Source organism: Corythoichthys intestinalis, chromosome 15 (assembly GCF_030265065.1).
Source record: "Corythoichthys intestinalis isolate RoL2023-P3 chromosome 15, ASM3026506v1, whole genome shotgun sequence".
NCBI lineage: Eukaryota > Metazoa > Chordata > Actinopteri > Syngnathiformes > Syngnathidae > Corythoichthys > Corythoichthys intestinalis.
Window position 1 is genome coordinate 46,577,692 of NC_080409.1, and position 18,504 is coordinate 46,596,195.

General features: G+C 39.2%; 1 protein-coding gene across 2 annotated transcripts in view; it reads left to right on the plus strand.

The window, feature by feature from the left end:
• Positions 1–13,960, plus strand: part of fancm (FA complementation group M) — a 115,051-nt gene extending 101,091 nt beyond the window's left edge. For both annotated transcript variants that reach the window (XM_057858961.1, XM_057858962.1), the window contains 5 exons: positions 1,776–2,164; positions 3,643–3,736; positions 4,891–5,215; positions 10,068–10,365; positions 13,621–13,960. In XM_057858961.1, coding sequence (XP_057714944.1) covers positions 1,776–2,164; positions 3,643–3,736; positions 4,891–5,215; positions 10,068–10,365; positions 13,621–13,768 — 1,254 coding nt within the window. In that variant the 3' untranslated portion in view covers positions 13,769–13,960. The remainder of the gene's footprint in view (positions 1–1,775; positions 2,165–3,642; positions 3,737–4,890; positions 5,216–10,067; positions 10,366–13,620) is intronic.
• Positions 13,961–18,504: the final 4,544 nt, after the last annotated feature.

The following is an 18,504-nucleotide window of genomic DNA, read 5'->3' on the forward strand; positions in this document are numbered from 1 at the left end:
GTAGGAGTTATAATAATTTGATATTAAAACCCCTCTTAATGTTTTCGTTTTAATAAAATTTGTAAAATTATTTTAAGTGATTGGTTGCCATTCTTGTTACGTCGCAGTGCGTGACGTCACCGAGCTGAACTTCTAGCGTGTCACTCTTAGCTACCCCAACATGTCGTCGGTTCTGCCTTTCCAATTTGAACTAGATCGGAAAAGTGAAGAGCAGGACAGCACTGTTGGTCGTTCACAAGACGAGCAGCAAAGGCAAAATGAGAACAGGAAATACAGTACCTTATAAGAGAAGAATTGGGCAAAACTGGTGATGTACTCGCCGCGAGTTCGTCTCAATGATAACGAAGCTGAGAGTGTATGCTGTTGAGAACTCCGGTTTTTGTTGGCAGATCTTCAAGGTAAGATACTGCGTTTTCAAACTTATCCCAGTGTAATTATGTAGACTGTTAGTGTCCAGAGCTGTCGTATGCTTTACATACATTACAAGCCAACAGTTTGACGGGAACAAATCCTGGAATCGAGTGTAATCCATGTCTTGTACATTGTAACGCGCAGTAGGTAGGATACGTGCATAAATGTACCAAAAAGGGGAGAAGCTTCCACTTATGCACATTTATTCACACAAAAAATAATATTTTCACCTTGACCACTCATCACTCGGGAGCTCAGCGGTAAGCAAACACGCGTTCCCAGACAAACTCCAACATAAAAGAAAGGTCCATGTCAGAGTCACTGTCATGCGTGCCATAGTGCTTTAATTATTTGGTATGATTTGGGGAAAACTCCCATGAAGAATAGTCAACAAAAAAGATAGCAATAATAATCCAAATCCGCGTTTTTCACTCACTCGAAGATCCAGGAATTAGACCGATCTCATGGCAATGTTGCAACCGCGATCAGGTCGTCAAATCCACAAAATAGACTCATCTCAAAAGCCGCTGTGGGACCGACGAGTCCAGAAACTAGACAGATCCGAAACCAATATTGCAGCCGCGGTGGGACCGTCGGATCCAGAAATTAGACGGATCCCTTACTTGACTGAGATTCAGGAAAAATGTTCGGGCGCCAGTTGTAGTGCTTGGTAGGTAGGATACGAGCATACAGGGACCAAAAAGGGGAGAAGCTTCCACTTACTGTATGTACATTTATTCACAAAAAAATAATAATTCCACCCTGACCACTCACGTCACTCCACTTGTTACCATTTGACTGGAAATTGCATCCAAAAGCAGCACATCGTGGCATTTTGCTAAGCGAGTTTAGGCCGCAATACACAATTGTTGTACACGCTACACATTTAGAAACATCCCATTTACCCGCAAAACATGGTGTCAACTATCGGTCAAAATATGTACGAAATATGATAAAATATTGCCATTGATTCAACATTTTATGTGTTTCTAACAACATATTTTAGTACAAGAGAACAATTGTGGTTTATTAGAGCCTACATGTATTTAAGGTAGAGGATCACTTTAAATTGTTGTACAGTGTTGGCACCAAGCATCTTCTCCTGACAACAAGTAGGAATGTAACTTTAAATAACGCATCTTCTCACAAACAAAGTGCTATAACTCGGAAACGAAGCTAAGAGTGCATTTAACAATGTATTTCTAGCTCACAGTTACTCCCGGTAACTGTGGCTGGATAATGAAACACTATGCTAGTTGGTAGAGACAGTGAACTAAGTGTGTGTATTAATCTAATGACTTTTAACACAAGTGTCAACAATGCTGTCTTTAAAACTGGCTAGAACACAACACTTTTATTTACAGGTGCCTGAGCAAGACGACACCTACAAAGAGGACAGTTTTGTGGTGGGCAGCCAAGAGGAAGTTGAGGAAGAGGAACAGGAGAGCTCTGAGGAAGCCGTGGAGCTGATGCCGGAGGCCTCGTACGTAGAAGGAAGGAGACAATACGCCACGAGACGGCGTGTCTTCTTGCACAAAGCCAGAGAAAAAAACGCGGCGACTGCGATAGAGCCGAGAAGCAAGCGTGGCCGTGTTCTCCGTTTGGTAGATTCAAGTGAGGAGGACGAGGGAGCAGATGGTCTGGAAATCACTAAGACCATGAAGTTAATGCAGCAGGCAAAAGTCTCTTCTTCCTCTTCTTCAAACACGGCATCCAAGGTGTCACTACTCGGCAGGGAAATGAGGGAAGAGAGGTAAAATTAATAGTTTTATGGATTGAATACTGTCATTTACCAATGACTTCCTTGATAGAGGTATTTAGCCCTTGTTCAGACTGACAGGTGAAATCTGATTTTTAGCCCATCCAGATTGAAACTGGATGGCTCCTGTTGTCTGTAGACACAGTCACAAAGAAATCTGATTTTTGCGAGACCTATTGAAATGGGAGGTACCGTATTGGCCTGAATATAAGACGGCCCTGATTATAAGACGACCCCCTCTTTTTCAAGACTCAAGTTTGAAAAAAGGCTTTTTGAACACCAAATTAATTTGTATACAGAAAATAATTACAGTACATCAGAAACAAATGATTATAACAATATATTTGAGAGAAAAGGCATGTTATTTTGCCTCTTTCAAATTTTAATATCTGAACATTTAAATATGTATACTAAAGTGCAATCACATTCGTAAATGAATGGCTTCCGGTTTTTGAAATGTAGATAAACCAATCTATTGTGGTAACACAACAAAATTGCAATAACTGCATTAACCATCAAAGTGAGGTCTAACTGTAACTATGGTCTTGAAATAAATCTGAATAAGGAAAAACATTTCAATAAATTAACGCAAACTGGTTAAACTTGAGAGTAGCTGAGAGTTGTCATGACAGAACATTACTCAAGTTCAGCATTCGCTTCAATGATATCTGGCGCCATCTAGCGTCGTGAATGGGTATAATGTCTAGACTGCGAATATAAGACGACCCCCACTTTTCCAGTCTTATTTCAATGCAAAAAACACCGTCTTATATTCGGGCCAATACGGTAGTTTTAATATCAGATTTGGACAAGATGTTTCCCAGTCTGAACAGCTCAAATGGGATTTGACTATCCGTGATGTCACTCTATGGCAGGGTCCCCAACCTTTTTTGCACCACAGACCGGTGTGATTTGGGTCTTTTTTTCACGGACCGGTGTTCTATCAAATTTTGCTCCTCTTTTATATTCAGTTGGACTCTCAATGTTATCCAACGGTGCTTAAATAAAAACTAGTTACATCTTGGGCTGTCCCAAACGACAAATTTCCTCCCGATTAGTCAGCCAACTATTTTTACGATTAGTTACGATTTTTTAACTACTTTAATAATGAATTTTTTGTTCAAGCTTATTAATTCACAAAAAAAAAAAAAAAACATTTTGGAACACCTAAATTCTTTATTAACGTATAAATAAATAACATCGGGGGTCGAGGATCCCTGCTCTATGGTGTATAACTCATTCGTGACCACAACAACCCGTCAGGTGTGTCAATAATGTGGCCCACTCTGAACAGGCCCAGATCGGATTTGGACACTTGCTAAAAACAGTGTGAACAGTCAGCCCTAAAAATTGGATTTGAGAAGGAATCTGATTGGAATTGGATATGCCTGCAATCTGAACGCAGCCTTAGTCACAGAGGGTTATTGGATTCAACAGTGAACAACTCACGTAATGCTTCTTCTCTCCTGCAGGAGTCGCCAGAGGATAGAAAGACAACATGAGCTTTCTGATCAGCTGGACTTTGACACATCAGGGTCACGTGATACATCAAAGCAACAACCTCAGGTATAAAAGAGTTGTTCATATTTTGAAGAATTTTCTCGAAGGAAACAAAGGAAACTAAACTGTGCCTGTTTTTAATCAGTACAGCAACGTTCTCATGCTGGTGTTAAAAGTGTTGGCCAATGTAAATAGTAAAACTTAAACAGAAGTTTTGTTTTTACCCTGTCAGGCATAGAGTATCATTCATTTGTTTCAGTTTTTCGTTTGCATTTCTCTTATGATATTCAACTAGACCATGATATTCCTGAAATAGATCCCACTATATTGTTACTTACATGAGAGGAAATGAAAGGATTTTGTAATTTTTTTATTTTAATGTACCATAAGTTTTTTTTACTATAAGTCGTTACTTTTTTCCCTCATTTTAAATCGTGTAGCTTATAGTCACTTTGTTTGACAGTGGTGGAATAAGACTGTCATAATTATGATATGACATTGTCATGGGCATGAATGAATGCTTTTGACGGATGTCATTAAGTGTCATCCGGCAAATTATGTCACTAACTCCATTTATGTCCAGCTTGGATCTTTTATATCCATTCAAAAGTAAAATCATTTGCTGGCTAACACTAAATGACATATGTTATAAGCATTCATTAGTGCTCATGACAGTGTCATATCATAATTATGGTGGTCTACTGACAGACTTATGGCGCCACTGTCAAATAAAGTGTTACCAAATACCATAACTAGCAATTAATGAAACAATTGGAACAGTAACTGAAGAAGTAATTAGCTCAGAACATGAATTTTGGTTATTTACATCTGTAGCGCTGCAATGCATGCTAGGAAGCAAGTTGGACGACAACACAGTTGACAGCAGGTGGCAGTGGAGTTTGACTGTCTCCTCCAAGAGAACAGTGATGGTCAAATTGAAGCTTCTTGAAGCAATAAAGCTGTGCAGCCAATTGGTTCAAAGCTTCATGGTGGTTCATTTGGTCTTATGACAGTCTTACGGTGCCGCTGTCAAATAAAGTGTTGCTGGTTAATATCTTTTGGTGTAAATATTTCATAATACAGTGAGGACAGTTGCGGTTTATAGTCCAGTGCGGCTTATCGATGAACAAATGCCGTTTTCGTGTCAAATTTGGTGGGTAGCGGCTTATTGTCTGGTGTGCCTTATAGTGTGAAAATTACAGTAATTTTCCACCATCCAGGAGCCTTTATCCACCATCCCACATCCTGCCGTGGTGGGTCTATCCATCATGGAGAGTCCAGTGTGCATCCTAGTGGACAGCCGCTGCCTCAGCAGCAGCGTGGAACTCGTTAGCAGCCTACGGCAGAGACACGGCGCCACCGTCCACGTGTGCTCTTTGGACGGTAGCTATTTCATCGTCAGTGGCCGTATGGCCGTGGAGAGGCACGCTCAGTCGGATCTGGCGTCAGCGCAGAACCGAAAGCGACTCGCCGAAAAAGTGAACAGCGTGCAAGAGCGCTTCGAGCGCGTCTGTATGATCGTGGAGAAGGACAGAACCAAGCCAGGTCAGTCTCATCACCCACGTCGTATGTAACTAATAGTATGGAAAAGTCAAGAGGTTGGCAGCCCCTTTTTAATTTTTGTTTGTCTTTTGGAAGAAATAATTTTTAGCTATTTCTAAATGGATTGGTCTTTGTCTAATTTTAGTAAGTGAATGTTTTCACACACACACACACAAAAAAACAAAAAGCGAAAATGGAGACACAAAAAGGGTCCGTGGCAGTAGGTCGGGATAAAAAAATTAAAGAAAACAGTAGAAAACCGCTGTGAGAGGCAGACAAACGAAAAAAAAACGGCAATGATTCAACTAGCAACAAAGGGATATACAAACTGTCAAATGGCAGCAAATCAATATCTTGGCAAGTCGCCTAGGATCGGTTTAAGACACTGTTGATTAGCTGGAATTGCAGGTACGACGTTGGGAACCTATCCCACATCTTTGTAACAAAACAATCTGACCAGCATCACAATGTGACAAAATCATGCCAGTCGTCATACTAGCTTCGCTTGCTAGCTAGCACAGCTATTCTCCCAGTCCAGCCCAACAACGTCACTCCCCAGTGTGCATTGCGCACGTAAAACATGGCATCCTCCGTAGGTCAAAAAATGTACTAAATATTATTGATTTTTAAATCAATTGCAATAATATACCGTATTGGCCCGAATATAAGACCGTGTTTTTTGCATTGAAATAAGACTGAAAAAGTGGGAGTTGTCTTATATTCGGGGTCTCGACATTATACCCATTCACGACGCTAGATGGCGCCAAAGATAATTGAAGCGAATGCTGAACTTGAGGATTAATGTTCTGTCATGACAGATCTCAGCTACTCTCAAGTTTAACCAGTTTGCATTATTTTATTGCACTGTTTTTCCTTATTCAGATTTGTTTCAAGACTACAGTTACAGTTAGACCTCACTTTGATGGTTAATGCAGTTATTGCAATTTTGTTGTTTTATCACAATAGATTGGTTTATTTACATTTCAAAAACCAGAAGCCATTCATTTACGAATGTGATTGCACTTTAGTTTACATATTTAAATGATCAGATATTAAGATTTGTATGAGGGGAAAATAACATGCTTTTTCTCTCTCAAATATATTGTTATAATAATTTGTTTCAGATGTACTGTATTATTTTCTGTATAAAAATTAATTTGGTGTTCAAAAAGTCTTTTTTCAAACTTGAGTCTTGAAAAAGAGGGGGTCCTCTTATAAGGGCAGTCTTATATTCGGGCCAATATGGTATGTGTTTCTAATAACACATTTTGGTAAAAGAGAGCAATTGTGGGTTATTAGCAGTGTTGTTAATAACGCCGTTACAATATAACAGCGTTACTAACGGCGTTATTTTTTTCAGTAGTGAGTAATCTAATTAATTACTTTTCTCATCTTGGCAACGCCGTTACCGTTACTGAGGCGGGAAAGGCGTGCGTTACTATGCGTTACTAAGTTGGTTGAATAAAAAAAGTCAGAGAGACGGACTCACGGAGACGAGAGAGCACAGCAGGAGTGGGGAAGACGCCGTTGCAAACGCGATGCTAGGTGGCTCCAATAATACCTGACTGTAGCCTACAAACTACGCCCACATGATACGGTAGATATCACATATTATAGAACTAGATGCAAATGATAGACACGGCTGCTTTGGCAACATGTTTTAAGGACTACATGCGTTAGTAAACAGTGGCCATCTTAAAGCAGTAGACCTCTCAGGAAGGCTCTGTTGTAGAGATCCTTCCTAGCGAACCTACTTTTTTATTTTTTTTTTTTTAATTAATCTAAAATGGTCCTAAATCGGCAAAATCTTGACTTAAATCTATCTTTAAATGATGAAACAGTTTTAAAACTTACACATGTTGAAAGTAGACAGAAGGGAACTAATGCAATAGCGGGAGCAATTTTAACAACTTTAACGGTTGATTCACAACTTTAAATGATTTCTACACATAGCAAAGGTTACTATCTAGTTATGGCAATACACTTGTGTCTAGTTAAGTGGAGGGTAAGGAATTGGGCTAGGGCCAATTGTCCCAAAAACCCTTTAAACCTTTTTGAGAAAAAATAAAAACATGAAAATTATCACTAGTTACTTTGCCAAGTAACCAAATTACTCTTAAATTCAGGTAACTGAGTTACTAACGCAATTACTTTTTGGGAGAAGTAATTTGTAACTGTAATTAATTACTTTTTTCAAGTAAAATTAACAACACTGGTTATTAGTAGAGGTGTGCGAAATTTCCGATTCTTAGATTATTCGCGATTCGGCCGTGGAAGATTCGAGAACGATTCACAAACATCCAAATTGCGATTATTGAAATATGTCAAGTAAAGCGGAAGTAAAACACACTCAGCGTGCCGCGCGGTCTTCAGGACGCAATGAGGAACAGAGCGAGAGTAGCTAAACATCATGCTTGTCATTACCCGGCCCCTCGGGTAATGCCAATGCTCAACTCACGGCTCTAGCTCAACTCATGCCGCGAGATCAAAAAACAACAACATACCTGACTGCTGCCGACAGCTGCAACAAAGTACGTCCACACAATGTTACGGTAGATATCATATTTATATAGGACTAGATGCAAATATGACTCGGTAGCGATAGCAGCACATGGACAGAAAGCTAAATGCAGGCGTTAGTAAACGGCCGCCATCTTAAAGCAGTAGACTTGCCTGCAAGGCTGTTGTAGCGAACCTTCCAAGCGAACCTATATAACTTTTTATCTAAAATACTCCTAAATCGGTAAAATATTGACTAGAATCTATTTTTAAAATAGTTTTAAAACTTTCACATTTCGAAAGTAGACAAAAGGGAAATTATGGAATAACAGGAGCGTTTTTAACAACTATAATGGTTGATTCACAACATTAAATTAATTGAATGTAGTTTAAAGCTGCTGATACAGAATGGGGATTTGAGTATATTATTTATTGTTTTTAAGTCTTTACTTGATACTGAAATAGTCGTTTATTTAAGCCTGGGAGGCTTTTTTTGTTTTTTGTTTTTGTAAATAATGTACAAAACATTAAAAGCAGCTAATAGCGAGGGGGGCGGGGGGGTCATCAATAATCGATTTATAATCGAATCGTAGCCTCTGAATCGTAATCGAATCGTTAGGTGCCCAAAGATTCCCACCTCTAGTTATTAGAGCCTACAGGTCTTTATGTCTGAAGTTCCCTTTAAAGCAGGGGTCCCCAACGACCGGGCCGCGGACCTATACCGGTCCGTGGCGCATTTGGTACCAGGCCGCGCAGAAATAATAAATAATTTATTAACGACTGCATTCTGGCCGATTGACTTTGACCTGTGCCGCTTAACACACCAATATCCCTGTCTACTCTAGATATACAACTACAGGATTGGAGGTCGTCATAGAAATGCATTGATTGGGCTGTTAGCACTAAATCTCGTTTTGTATGTCTATGCGCGCTTGGACTCGATAACAACGTATGACGTAGGTCGTCGCCAATCACATTTCTTCCCGGAAATAATTAGCCCCCACACTAGAATGACTTAATAACAAATGTCTTTGGACAGACTTTTTACGGGGAAAAGGGAACCTGACGAGCCAGAAGATGTGCCTACAACCTCGAAGAAAACAAAATTTATGCTACTTCCCAATCACTAAAGACCCACGAACTGCGAAGGAGTGAATTCGTGACCCATATGTGAATAAACCGAGTGATATTAGCATGTCTGTGCAACAGGAATATCAGCTTGTAGAGATCGCAAATCACGGCGGCCTTAAACGTACATTTGAGATAACAACTCTCCCGAAGTTCTGGATTAAAGTCATTTTGGAATATCTTGACTTCGCTACGAGCGCGCTGAAAACTGTGCTACAATTTCCAACATCGTGTACTTGTGATGCTAGCTTCTCTCACTCTCCCATCTCGGGACCATCTCGTCTCAACGAAACAAACTCAGGCCTCCCACTGATTCAGCGGGTGAGTTGTATTTTTCCCTGCACTTAACACGACGGGGCTAAAAACAAATGCTATTTTATATTTGCTGTATTTTTCTGGCGCACATTGCCGGTGTTCTGACAAAGTTGGCATGCGCGTAACGTTAAAAAGGACCGCGAATGCAGCGATTCCAAAGTACACACTACAAACTGTCTTTAAAGAAAGGAATATTAACTTACGTTTGCCATGTTAGGTGCACACAACAACTGCACGTAGCCTTCTCACTTAACAACTTCGCCGTGTCGTTAAGCATTAATTTACGCCATTTCCGTGTTGCACATGTATGTTTATGATGTAAATACTTTTTTAGCACCATTGGATAACATTGAGAGTCCAACTGAAGATAAAAGAGTGTTTTTTTCACCACCACAGAAGCTTTGGGAGCAAAATTTTATAAGGGTGCAAAATTTGACAGAACACCGGTCCGTGAAAAAAAGACCCAAATCACACCGGTCCGTGGTGCAAAAAAGGTTGGGGACCCCCGCTTTAAAGGCTAAAGCAACATTGGATATTCACTCGTGCCAACATAAGAAAGCAAATCTTACCATTTGTTTCAAAACAAGCAAGCCTGGAGCCTAGTCTAGCTCAAAAGCCATCAAATGAAGGGGTGGGGGAGCACGTCATGAGTGACACAACCAAACGCAGCAAGGATGGATTGTAGGCTGACTAACTACACGTACTGTAAGGAATTGTCACATATTGTGAACATATGGCAGAAACTGTCGCATTTTTGTCTCGTTCTCGTCTCATTAGATGAAATTTAGCCATTGTCTCTTCATGTTGTCGTCACCTAAGACACGTTTTTAGCTCGTCACGTCATCGTGATGTTCAACAACAAAATGTTTTCGCTATCGTCATCGTTGACGAGAACAACACTTGTGTGTCTTAGGTGAATCATCGCGTCCTTTCCAGCGCACCCGCTCTTACGACAGTACCCTGGCGGCGCTGGTGGAGACCCGAGTGCGCCTGCTATGGAGCGACGGCCCCGAGCAGAGCGCCACTCTGCTAGCTGAGCTGGCGCAACTGGAACGACGCAAGGGTCACGGGATCGCTCCGCATTCCACGGAGCAGAGCGGTCAGCACGCGCAGAGAGCGCTGCAACTCTATCTGAGTCTTCCCGCCATCAACTACGTCCACGCTCTTAACATGAGCCGCCGCTTTCGATCGGTCGCTCAGCTTGTCAACAGGTGAGCATTATGTATTCCATTATCTAAATTATTTACTCATAGGTGCGCCTCATAATTGTGAAAATACAGGTACTGTGGTAAGAAAAAGTATCTGAACCTTTTGGAATTTCTCACACTTCTGCATAAAATCACCATCAAATTTGATCTGATCTTTGTCAAAATCACACAGATGAAAAAACAGTGTCTGCTTTAACTGAAACCACCAAAACATGTATAGGTTTTCATATTTTAATGTGGACAGTATGCAAACCATGACAGAAGGGGGGGAATAAGTAAGTGAACACACATTTAATATTTTGTGGCCTTCCCTTTGGCAGCAATAACTTCAAACAGACGGTTGCTGCAGCTTCAGATCAGTCCGGCACACCAATCAGGACTAATCTTGGTCCATTCTTCTCTACAAAACGGCTGTAGTTCAGTCAGATTCCTGGGATGTTTGGCATGAATTGCTGTCTTTAGGTCATGCCACAGCATCTCAATGAGGTTCAAATCTGGACTTTGACTTAGCCACTCCAGAACGTATATTTTGTTCTTCTGAAACCATTCTGAAGTTGATTTTCTTCTGTATTTTGGATCATTGTCTTGTTGCAACATCCATCCTCTTTTTAGCTTCAGCTGTCGGACAGACGGCCTCAGGTTTTCCTGCAAAACTTCCTGATAAACGTTTGAATTCATTCTTCCATTTATGATTGCAAGTTGTCCAGGGCCTGAGGTAGCAAAACAGCCCCAAATCTTGACGCTCCCTCTACCATGCTTCACGGTGGGGATAAGATGTTGATGTTAGTGAGCTGTTCCATTTTTCATTCACACATGACGTTGTGTGTTACTCCCAAACAATTCAACTTTGGTTTCATCAGTCCACAAAATGTTTTGCCAAAACTTCTGTGGAGTGTCCAAGTGCGAACATTAAATGAGCAACAATCTTTTTTTTCCTAAACACCATTCTTGGCCTTAGTTTTACATATACCGTAATTTTCGGACTATAAGCCGCTACTTTTTTCCCTCATTTTGAATCCTGCGGCTTATATTCCAGTGCGGCTTATTTGATGATTTATTTGTGTTAATAGGTAAAACTTTATTTGACAGCGGCATCATAAGACTGTCATAAGAACGTCATAATTATGACATGACACTATCATGGGCATTACTGAATGCTTATGACGGATGTCAATATGTGTCATGTGGCATATTATGTCACTAACTCCATTTATGTCCAGCTCAGATCTTTTACGTCCATTCAAAAGTGAGATAATTTGTTGGATGACACTAACCGACATCTATTATAAGCATTCAATAATGCTTATGACAGTGTCATGTAATAATTATGACAGTATTATGGCACCACTATCCAAGAAAATGTTACCAAATACAATAGCTAGCAATTAATGAAACAACTGGAACAGTAACTGAAGAAATAATTAGCACAGAACATGAATTTTGATTGTTATTTACATCTGTAGTGCCGCAATGCATGCTAGGAGGAATGTTGGATGACAACAGCGTTGACAGCAGGTGGCAGCAGAGGTTGACTGTCTCCCCCAAGGGAGCAGTGATGGCCAAATGAAGATTTTTGAAACAATAAGGCTTTGCAGCCAATTGTTTCACAGCTTCATGGTGGTTCATTTGGTTTCATGACAGTCTTATAATGCCTTTGTCAAATGAAGTGTTACCAATTAATATCTTTTGGTGTAAATATCCCATAATACAATGAGGGCACCTGCGGCTTATAGTCCAGTGCGGCTTATCTATGAACAAATGCCGTTTTCATGTCAAATTTGGTGGCTGGCGCCTTATAGTCCAGAAATTACGGGTAATTGATGTGTACACAGAGATATTGATTGTGCCAGTGATTTCTTTAAGTCTTTAGCAAACACCCTAGGGTTCTTTTTCACCTCTCTGAGTATTCTGCACTTAACTCTTGGTGTCATCTTTTGTGGACGGCCACTTCTTGGGAGAGAAGCAACAGTGCCAAACTTTCTCCATTTGGAGACAACTTCTCTGACTGTCGATTGATGAACATCTAAACTTTTAGAGATGGTTTTGTACCCTTTCCCAGCTTTATACAAATCAACAATACTTGATCGCAGGTCTTCAGACAGCTCTTTTGACTGAGCCATGATGTACATTGGACAATGCTTCTCATCAAGACAATTCTTACCAGGTGTGTGTTTTCTAGTGGGTAGGGCAGCTTTAAACCAATCATCAGTGATTGGGCATACACCCGACTTGTTTGGTAAAAATTGATCTCAATTGCTCTTTAAGTCTCCTTAGGCAGAGGGTTCACTTATTTTCCTCTTTTCTGTCATTGTTTGCATGCTATCCTCATTAAAATATAAAAACCTATAAATGTTTGGGTGGTTTTGGTTAAAGCAGACACTGTTTTTTCATCTGTATGATTTTGACAAGGATCAGATCACATTTGATGGTGATTTTATGCAGAAATGTGAGAAATTCTAAAAGGTTCAGATTAGGGCTGTCAAACGATTAAAATTTTTAATCGAGTTAATTACAGCTTTAAAATAATCGTAATTAATTGCAATTCAAATCATCTTTAAAATATGCCATATTTTTCTGTAAATTACTGTTCAAATGGAAAGATAATACACAAGACGGATAATCGGATATATACATTCAACATACTGTACATAAGTACTGTATTTGTTTATTATAACAATAAATCAACAAGATGGCATTAACATTATTAACATTCTGTTAAAGCGATCCATGTTAGAAAGACTTGTAGTTCTTAAAAGATAAATGTTAGTACAAGTTATAGAAATTTTGTATTAAAACCCCTCTTATTGTTTTCGTTTTAGTAAAGTTTGTAAAATTTTCAATCAAAAAAACTAGTAGCTCGCCATTGTTGATGTCAATAATTACACGATGCTCATGGGTCCTGAAGCCCATAAAATCAGTCACACCCAAATACCAGCAGAGGGCGACAAAACTCCAAAAAAACACACGTAACAAGTGTACATTGCACTGTTCTGTCATTTTAATCTGTTTGAGCGGGGCATGTGTGTTAATTGTGTCATTTTTTTTAACGTGATTAATTTAAAAAAATTAATTACCGCCCGTTAATGTGATAATTTTGACAGCCCTAGTTCAGATACATTTTCATACAACTGTATGTTAGACACTATTAGTGAAAGCAATCCAAAAGATAGTTTTTTTTTTTTTTTGTAATTGTAGCAAAAGTGGAGTTAGCCCACTGTTGTTCTTAGCTGCTCAAATGACCTCTGTTTGGGTGTGCAGCTCGGTGGAAAGCTTGGAGCGTGGAGGCGGCATGAGTCCAGCGAAGGCTGAGGAGGTCTACCGCTTCCTACACTACAACTGCGACGCCTCCCTCATGGACAAAGCGAGCAAATCTCGCGAGACGGTAACACACACTCTCAGGAAGTAATTGCTCTCAAGTTTTTTTTTCTATATTTTGCTGCTCCGGGACTCACAAAGTTCATCAGGATATAAGCTTGACATTGAGATTTTTGTTGTTTTGTTGACTTTTAACGTGTTGCACAAAAGTGTAAATATTGTGAGAAAAGAAATTATGTTTGAAGACGCCAGAATGTAAATACCATTATATGATTACATATGAATAAACACTGATTTTTTTTAATGTCACTGTTTATGTCTGAGAGCTTTTTAACATTATTGCTATATAGGGTTTTAGTTATGTATTGGATCTTATTAATATGTGCCACTTTTTTAGTTTAATTTTATATTGTTGCTTTGCAGTGTGGCAAAGTGATCCAAAAATAGAATTCTTCTGTCGTTCAAATAGCATAATTAATACACTAATGAAGGAGATTGAAGGAGTACATTTTCTCATAGGCACTGTCTAACTGTTTACATTACTATAACACACTTATAATAATCAATCAGGGAATAGTATCGTTTCTCGTAGTTACTGTTTGACTGTTTGTATTACTCTAACACAGCCAATATAAAATAAGTAGCACATATACCATAGTTTTAGGAAAACAGACTATAGGGCATAAGAGATAAACAACACCTTCTTATCACGGAAGCCCAGCACGTGCGTCATACAACTGACTGAGCAAGATTGACGCACCAACTCTCGTAATTAGGGATGGGAATCGAAATCCCATTACAATTCCGAACCGGTTCCTAGTGTTTCGAGGCCTCGACATCACAATGAAAAAGCCTTAACGATCCCTTTAACGATTCCTAAAGACGCATATTGGGTCTTGTTGTCCAGACGCATCAAACTAGCATGGCGCCAAGAACCACCCGCTCCAAAGTTTGGCTACACTTCACCAGGAACGAGGGTGAAAATGAAAGGTTACGATGGTTTTGCACGAAGCACGAGCATTGCAGCCGTAAACATGACAGCACTTAGGTTCAAACTAGGGCAGTCAAAATTATTGCGTTAACGCGCGGTAATTAATTTTTTTCATTAATCACGTTAAAATATTTGACGCAATTAACGCACATGTCCCGCTCAGAAAGTATTCTGCCTTTTGGTAAGTTCTACAGCAAGACATTTTGTGCTGTCCAACAGCGAACTCTTGTGGTCGCTTTGCGACATTGTTTTCTTTCCAGTTCATTATGGCTGCACGACGTCTTGGGCTGATAATGTTGTGCTTATATGATCCTTGGACAAGATTTGTCCGTAAGTATGGTTGTTGTAAAGAATGTACATATTATGTTAGTAAGCGAAATGTTATATTTTTTGTATGAGACGCTTTTTGTCTATGTTTAGTGAACCTGTATAGCGTGCTAAGCTAACGTTGTTGCTAATGCAATGCTTGTGTACTTTTTTTTTGGTAGTTTTACGACGGTCTAAAGAGGACAATGGTTTGAGGCCATTTTATTAATAAATCAGATGAAAAAGGAAGAAGTCTAATTTTTAAGGCGTCGTTCACTAGCTGTCTAGCTTTTGAAAAAGTAGACGCTTCGGAGTGAGGACAGCATAGACAGATTTAAATGACAGTAGAGTGAAATGCCCACTACAGTCCTTTTGTACCGTATGTTGAATGTATATATCCATCTTGTGTCTTATCTTTCCATTCCAACAATTTATTTTACAGAATATATATATAATTTACAGAAAAATATGGCATATTTTATAGATGGTTTGAATTGCGATTAATTAATTTTTAAGCTGTAATTAACTCGATTAAAAATTTTAATCGTTTGACAGCCCTAGTTCAAACGCTCGAAAGTGTGTCTTCACGAGGAAAAATTACAACAAAACGACTTGCAGTCAATGCAAGGTGGAGATAATTGCATCGGGAGGGAATAGACTGCACTGTCCTCACCGAGACGCTAAGGCTCAGTCCTGGCTATACAGCTAGCTAAACTCCGAAATGACGTTACAGAAGACGTTGGTATAATTTGCTGACTTTATTCAACCATCACTTGAAGAGTGAAACTAAAAATAGAAATGAAACAAATCAATTTCGTCCTCAATAACAAACAGGTTTGCATCAACGTAAATCAGCGATGATTAGCTGCTAATACAGTGATAACAAAACGGTTAGCATACGTTCGCTAGCATTAGCACATCGTTCAAACCACGACACAACTGGATTTAAGTGTCCGATCGCGAGTGGAAACACAACAACAACACAAAAGATGATACATACAGGCGTTGCCTCTGTAGATATTTTACAAACATTAACAAAGTACGTCGGGTCGTCGCAGTGTTTCCCTCCCTCACTAACTCGCTCACTCGCTTGGATGCGGCATTTCTTCTTCTTCACGTGAGCTCGTTCTTCATGTGAGGAAGCGCAAGGGCGCCCCCACTTGAGCGTGAAAGCACCATAAAAACAAAAAGGCATGCATTTCAATATACTGGTAAATAATACACTTTAAAAGGGGTCCTTAAACTACAGCCCGCGGCCCCGACATTTGGTCCGGCCCCCTGAACAATACCAGAGAGCATTTTCAAATTTTTTTTTTTTTCTCAACAGTGTTATTTATTTTCTGCCCTTTTTCTGTGAAGAACTCAGAGAGGGTTATTTTGTTATCTATTTGATTAATAGTGTTATTATTATTATATGATATTATTATTTTTATTTTATTTACTTTTGTTCCGTGAAGAATCCAGAAAGGGTTATTTGATTGTGGCTTTCTGAAAAACAATATTTTTTTACATTTAGGCACTCCTGCAATCGTCACACTTTTTCTGTTACAAACTGACCCCGGCCCCTCATCAGAGAAGGGAAAAGGCCCTCACAGGAAAAAGTTTGGGGACCCCTGCAAGTTTAACACATATTGCCAACGGCAGAACAGCGACCTATATGCCAATATATACCAATATTTTTTATTTCTATTAGAAAAATGTTTCAGTAAAATGTTACACATTCTTGTGCATTTGCCACTTATTGCCACAGTTAATATTGAGGCTTTGGGCCTCTTTTGACCTCGGTGTGAGTTTGTAAGGTTGTGACTTCTGATTAAACAAACTCGATGCCAATCAAAACGTTTGTTTTCTTTTTCCCCAAATTAGAATCGATAAGAGAATCGATAAAGAATTGAATCGTTAAGCAATATCGATAATGGAATCGGAATCGTAAAAATCCATCCCTACTCGTAATCAGTTCTCCCGGACAGTCCAGAACAGATGGCGGGACGCTCAGTCCCAAAACAAGTAACACCGGAGAACGCCGATATCCAACTGATAACACGACTGACAAGACTCCAAGAGCCCGTTTGACACTGAGGTGGCCAAGTCCACAACCCTCGTTGCCCGGACAATAGTTACTCCCGAATCCTCCTGTCCAATCCACAAACAGACAATAATCCTAAACACACCCCTCTTCCTGCCCACAGCCCGCCCTGCGAGAGCCTTCAAAAGACTGAATGTTTAACTAATTGTGGTCATTTTTTCTTGGGAGCCTTTTGTTGACTTCTTATATGGTGACCTTGGAACGAGTTAACCTCCTCGCCTGAGTCTGTTTCGCCTTTCTGTTTGCTCATTGTTGACCTGAATAAATTGTCAACTTGTTTTCGGTGAGCCTTCTTTAAACCTTTCAAAATGGGCTCAGTACAAAGGGTTAAGACTAGGGCTGTCAAAATTATCGCGTTAGCGGGCCGTAATTAATTTTTTTAATGAATCACGTTAAAATATTTGACGCAATTTACGCACATGCCCCGCTCAAACAGGTTAAAATGACAGCAGTGTAATGTCGGCTTGTTACTTGTTTTTTGGTGTTTGGCGCCCTCTGCTGGCGCTTGGGTCCAAATGATTTTATGGGTTTGGGGAGTGAGCATGGTGTAATTATTGACATCAACAATGGCGAGCTGCTGGTTTATTTTTTGATTGAAAATTTTACAAATTTTAATAAAACGAAAACATTAAGAGGGGTTTTAATATAAAATTTCTATAACTTGTACTAACATTTATATTTTAAGAACTACAAGTCTTTCTATCCATGGATCGCTTTAAGAGAATGTTAATAATGTTAATGCCATCTTGTTGATTTGTTATAATAAACAAATACAGTACTTATTGTCTATGTTGAATGTATATATCCGTCTTGTGTCTTATCTTTACATTCCAACAATAATTTACAGAAAAATATGGCATATTTTATAGATGGTTTGAATTGTGATTAATTATGATTAATAATTTTTAAGCTGTAATTAACCCGATTAAAAATTTTTAATTGTTTGACAGCCCTAGTTAAGGCTAAGGTGAATGCGCGGAGTTTGGCCTTCTGGCCAGATTGTCGGAGTCTCGACGGCCCTGGTCGTTGGAACTGCGCCAGTGTATTGTTTTGAAAAATCTAGCAAAAATATGAAGTTACTCAAAATGTTACTCATTAATTGAATATTCTTTTCACTGTATACTTTTTTACTTGTACTTGATTACATTTGGATGACTACTTTTACTTGAGTAATATTATTTTGAAGGAACGCTACTCACACTTGAGTAAATTTTGGGCTACTTTACCCACCTCTGCTAATTACGTTCCCAAAAAGGCAATTGAATTAGAAACTGAACTACTCCTTGATCAATATTAATTAGATATGAAAGAATGTAATTATTGTATGGAAAAAAATTTAGATGGGCACTTTCAGTAACGGAATATTCATATGCCTTTTAAAATTAATGGTAGAGTTCTCATGAGGAATATAGTTTTAAGTAGAAATTAATGATGTAACTGTGAG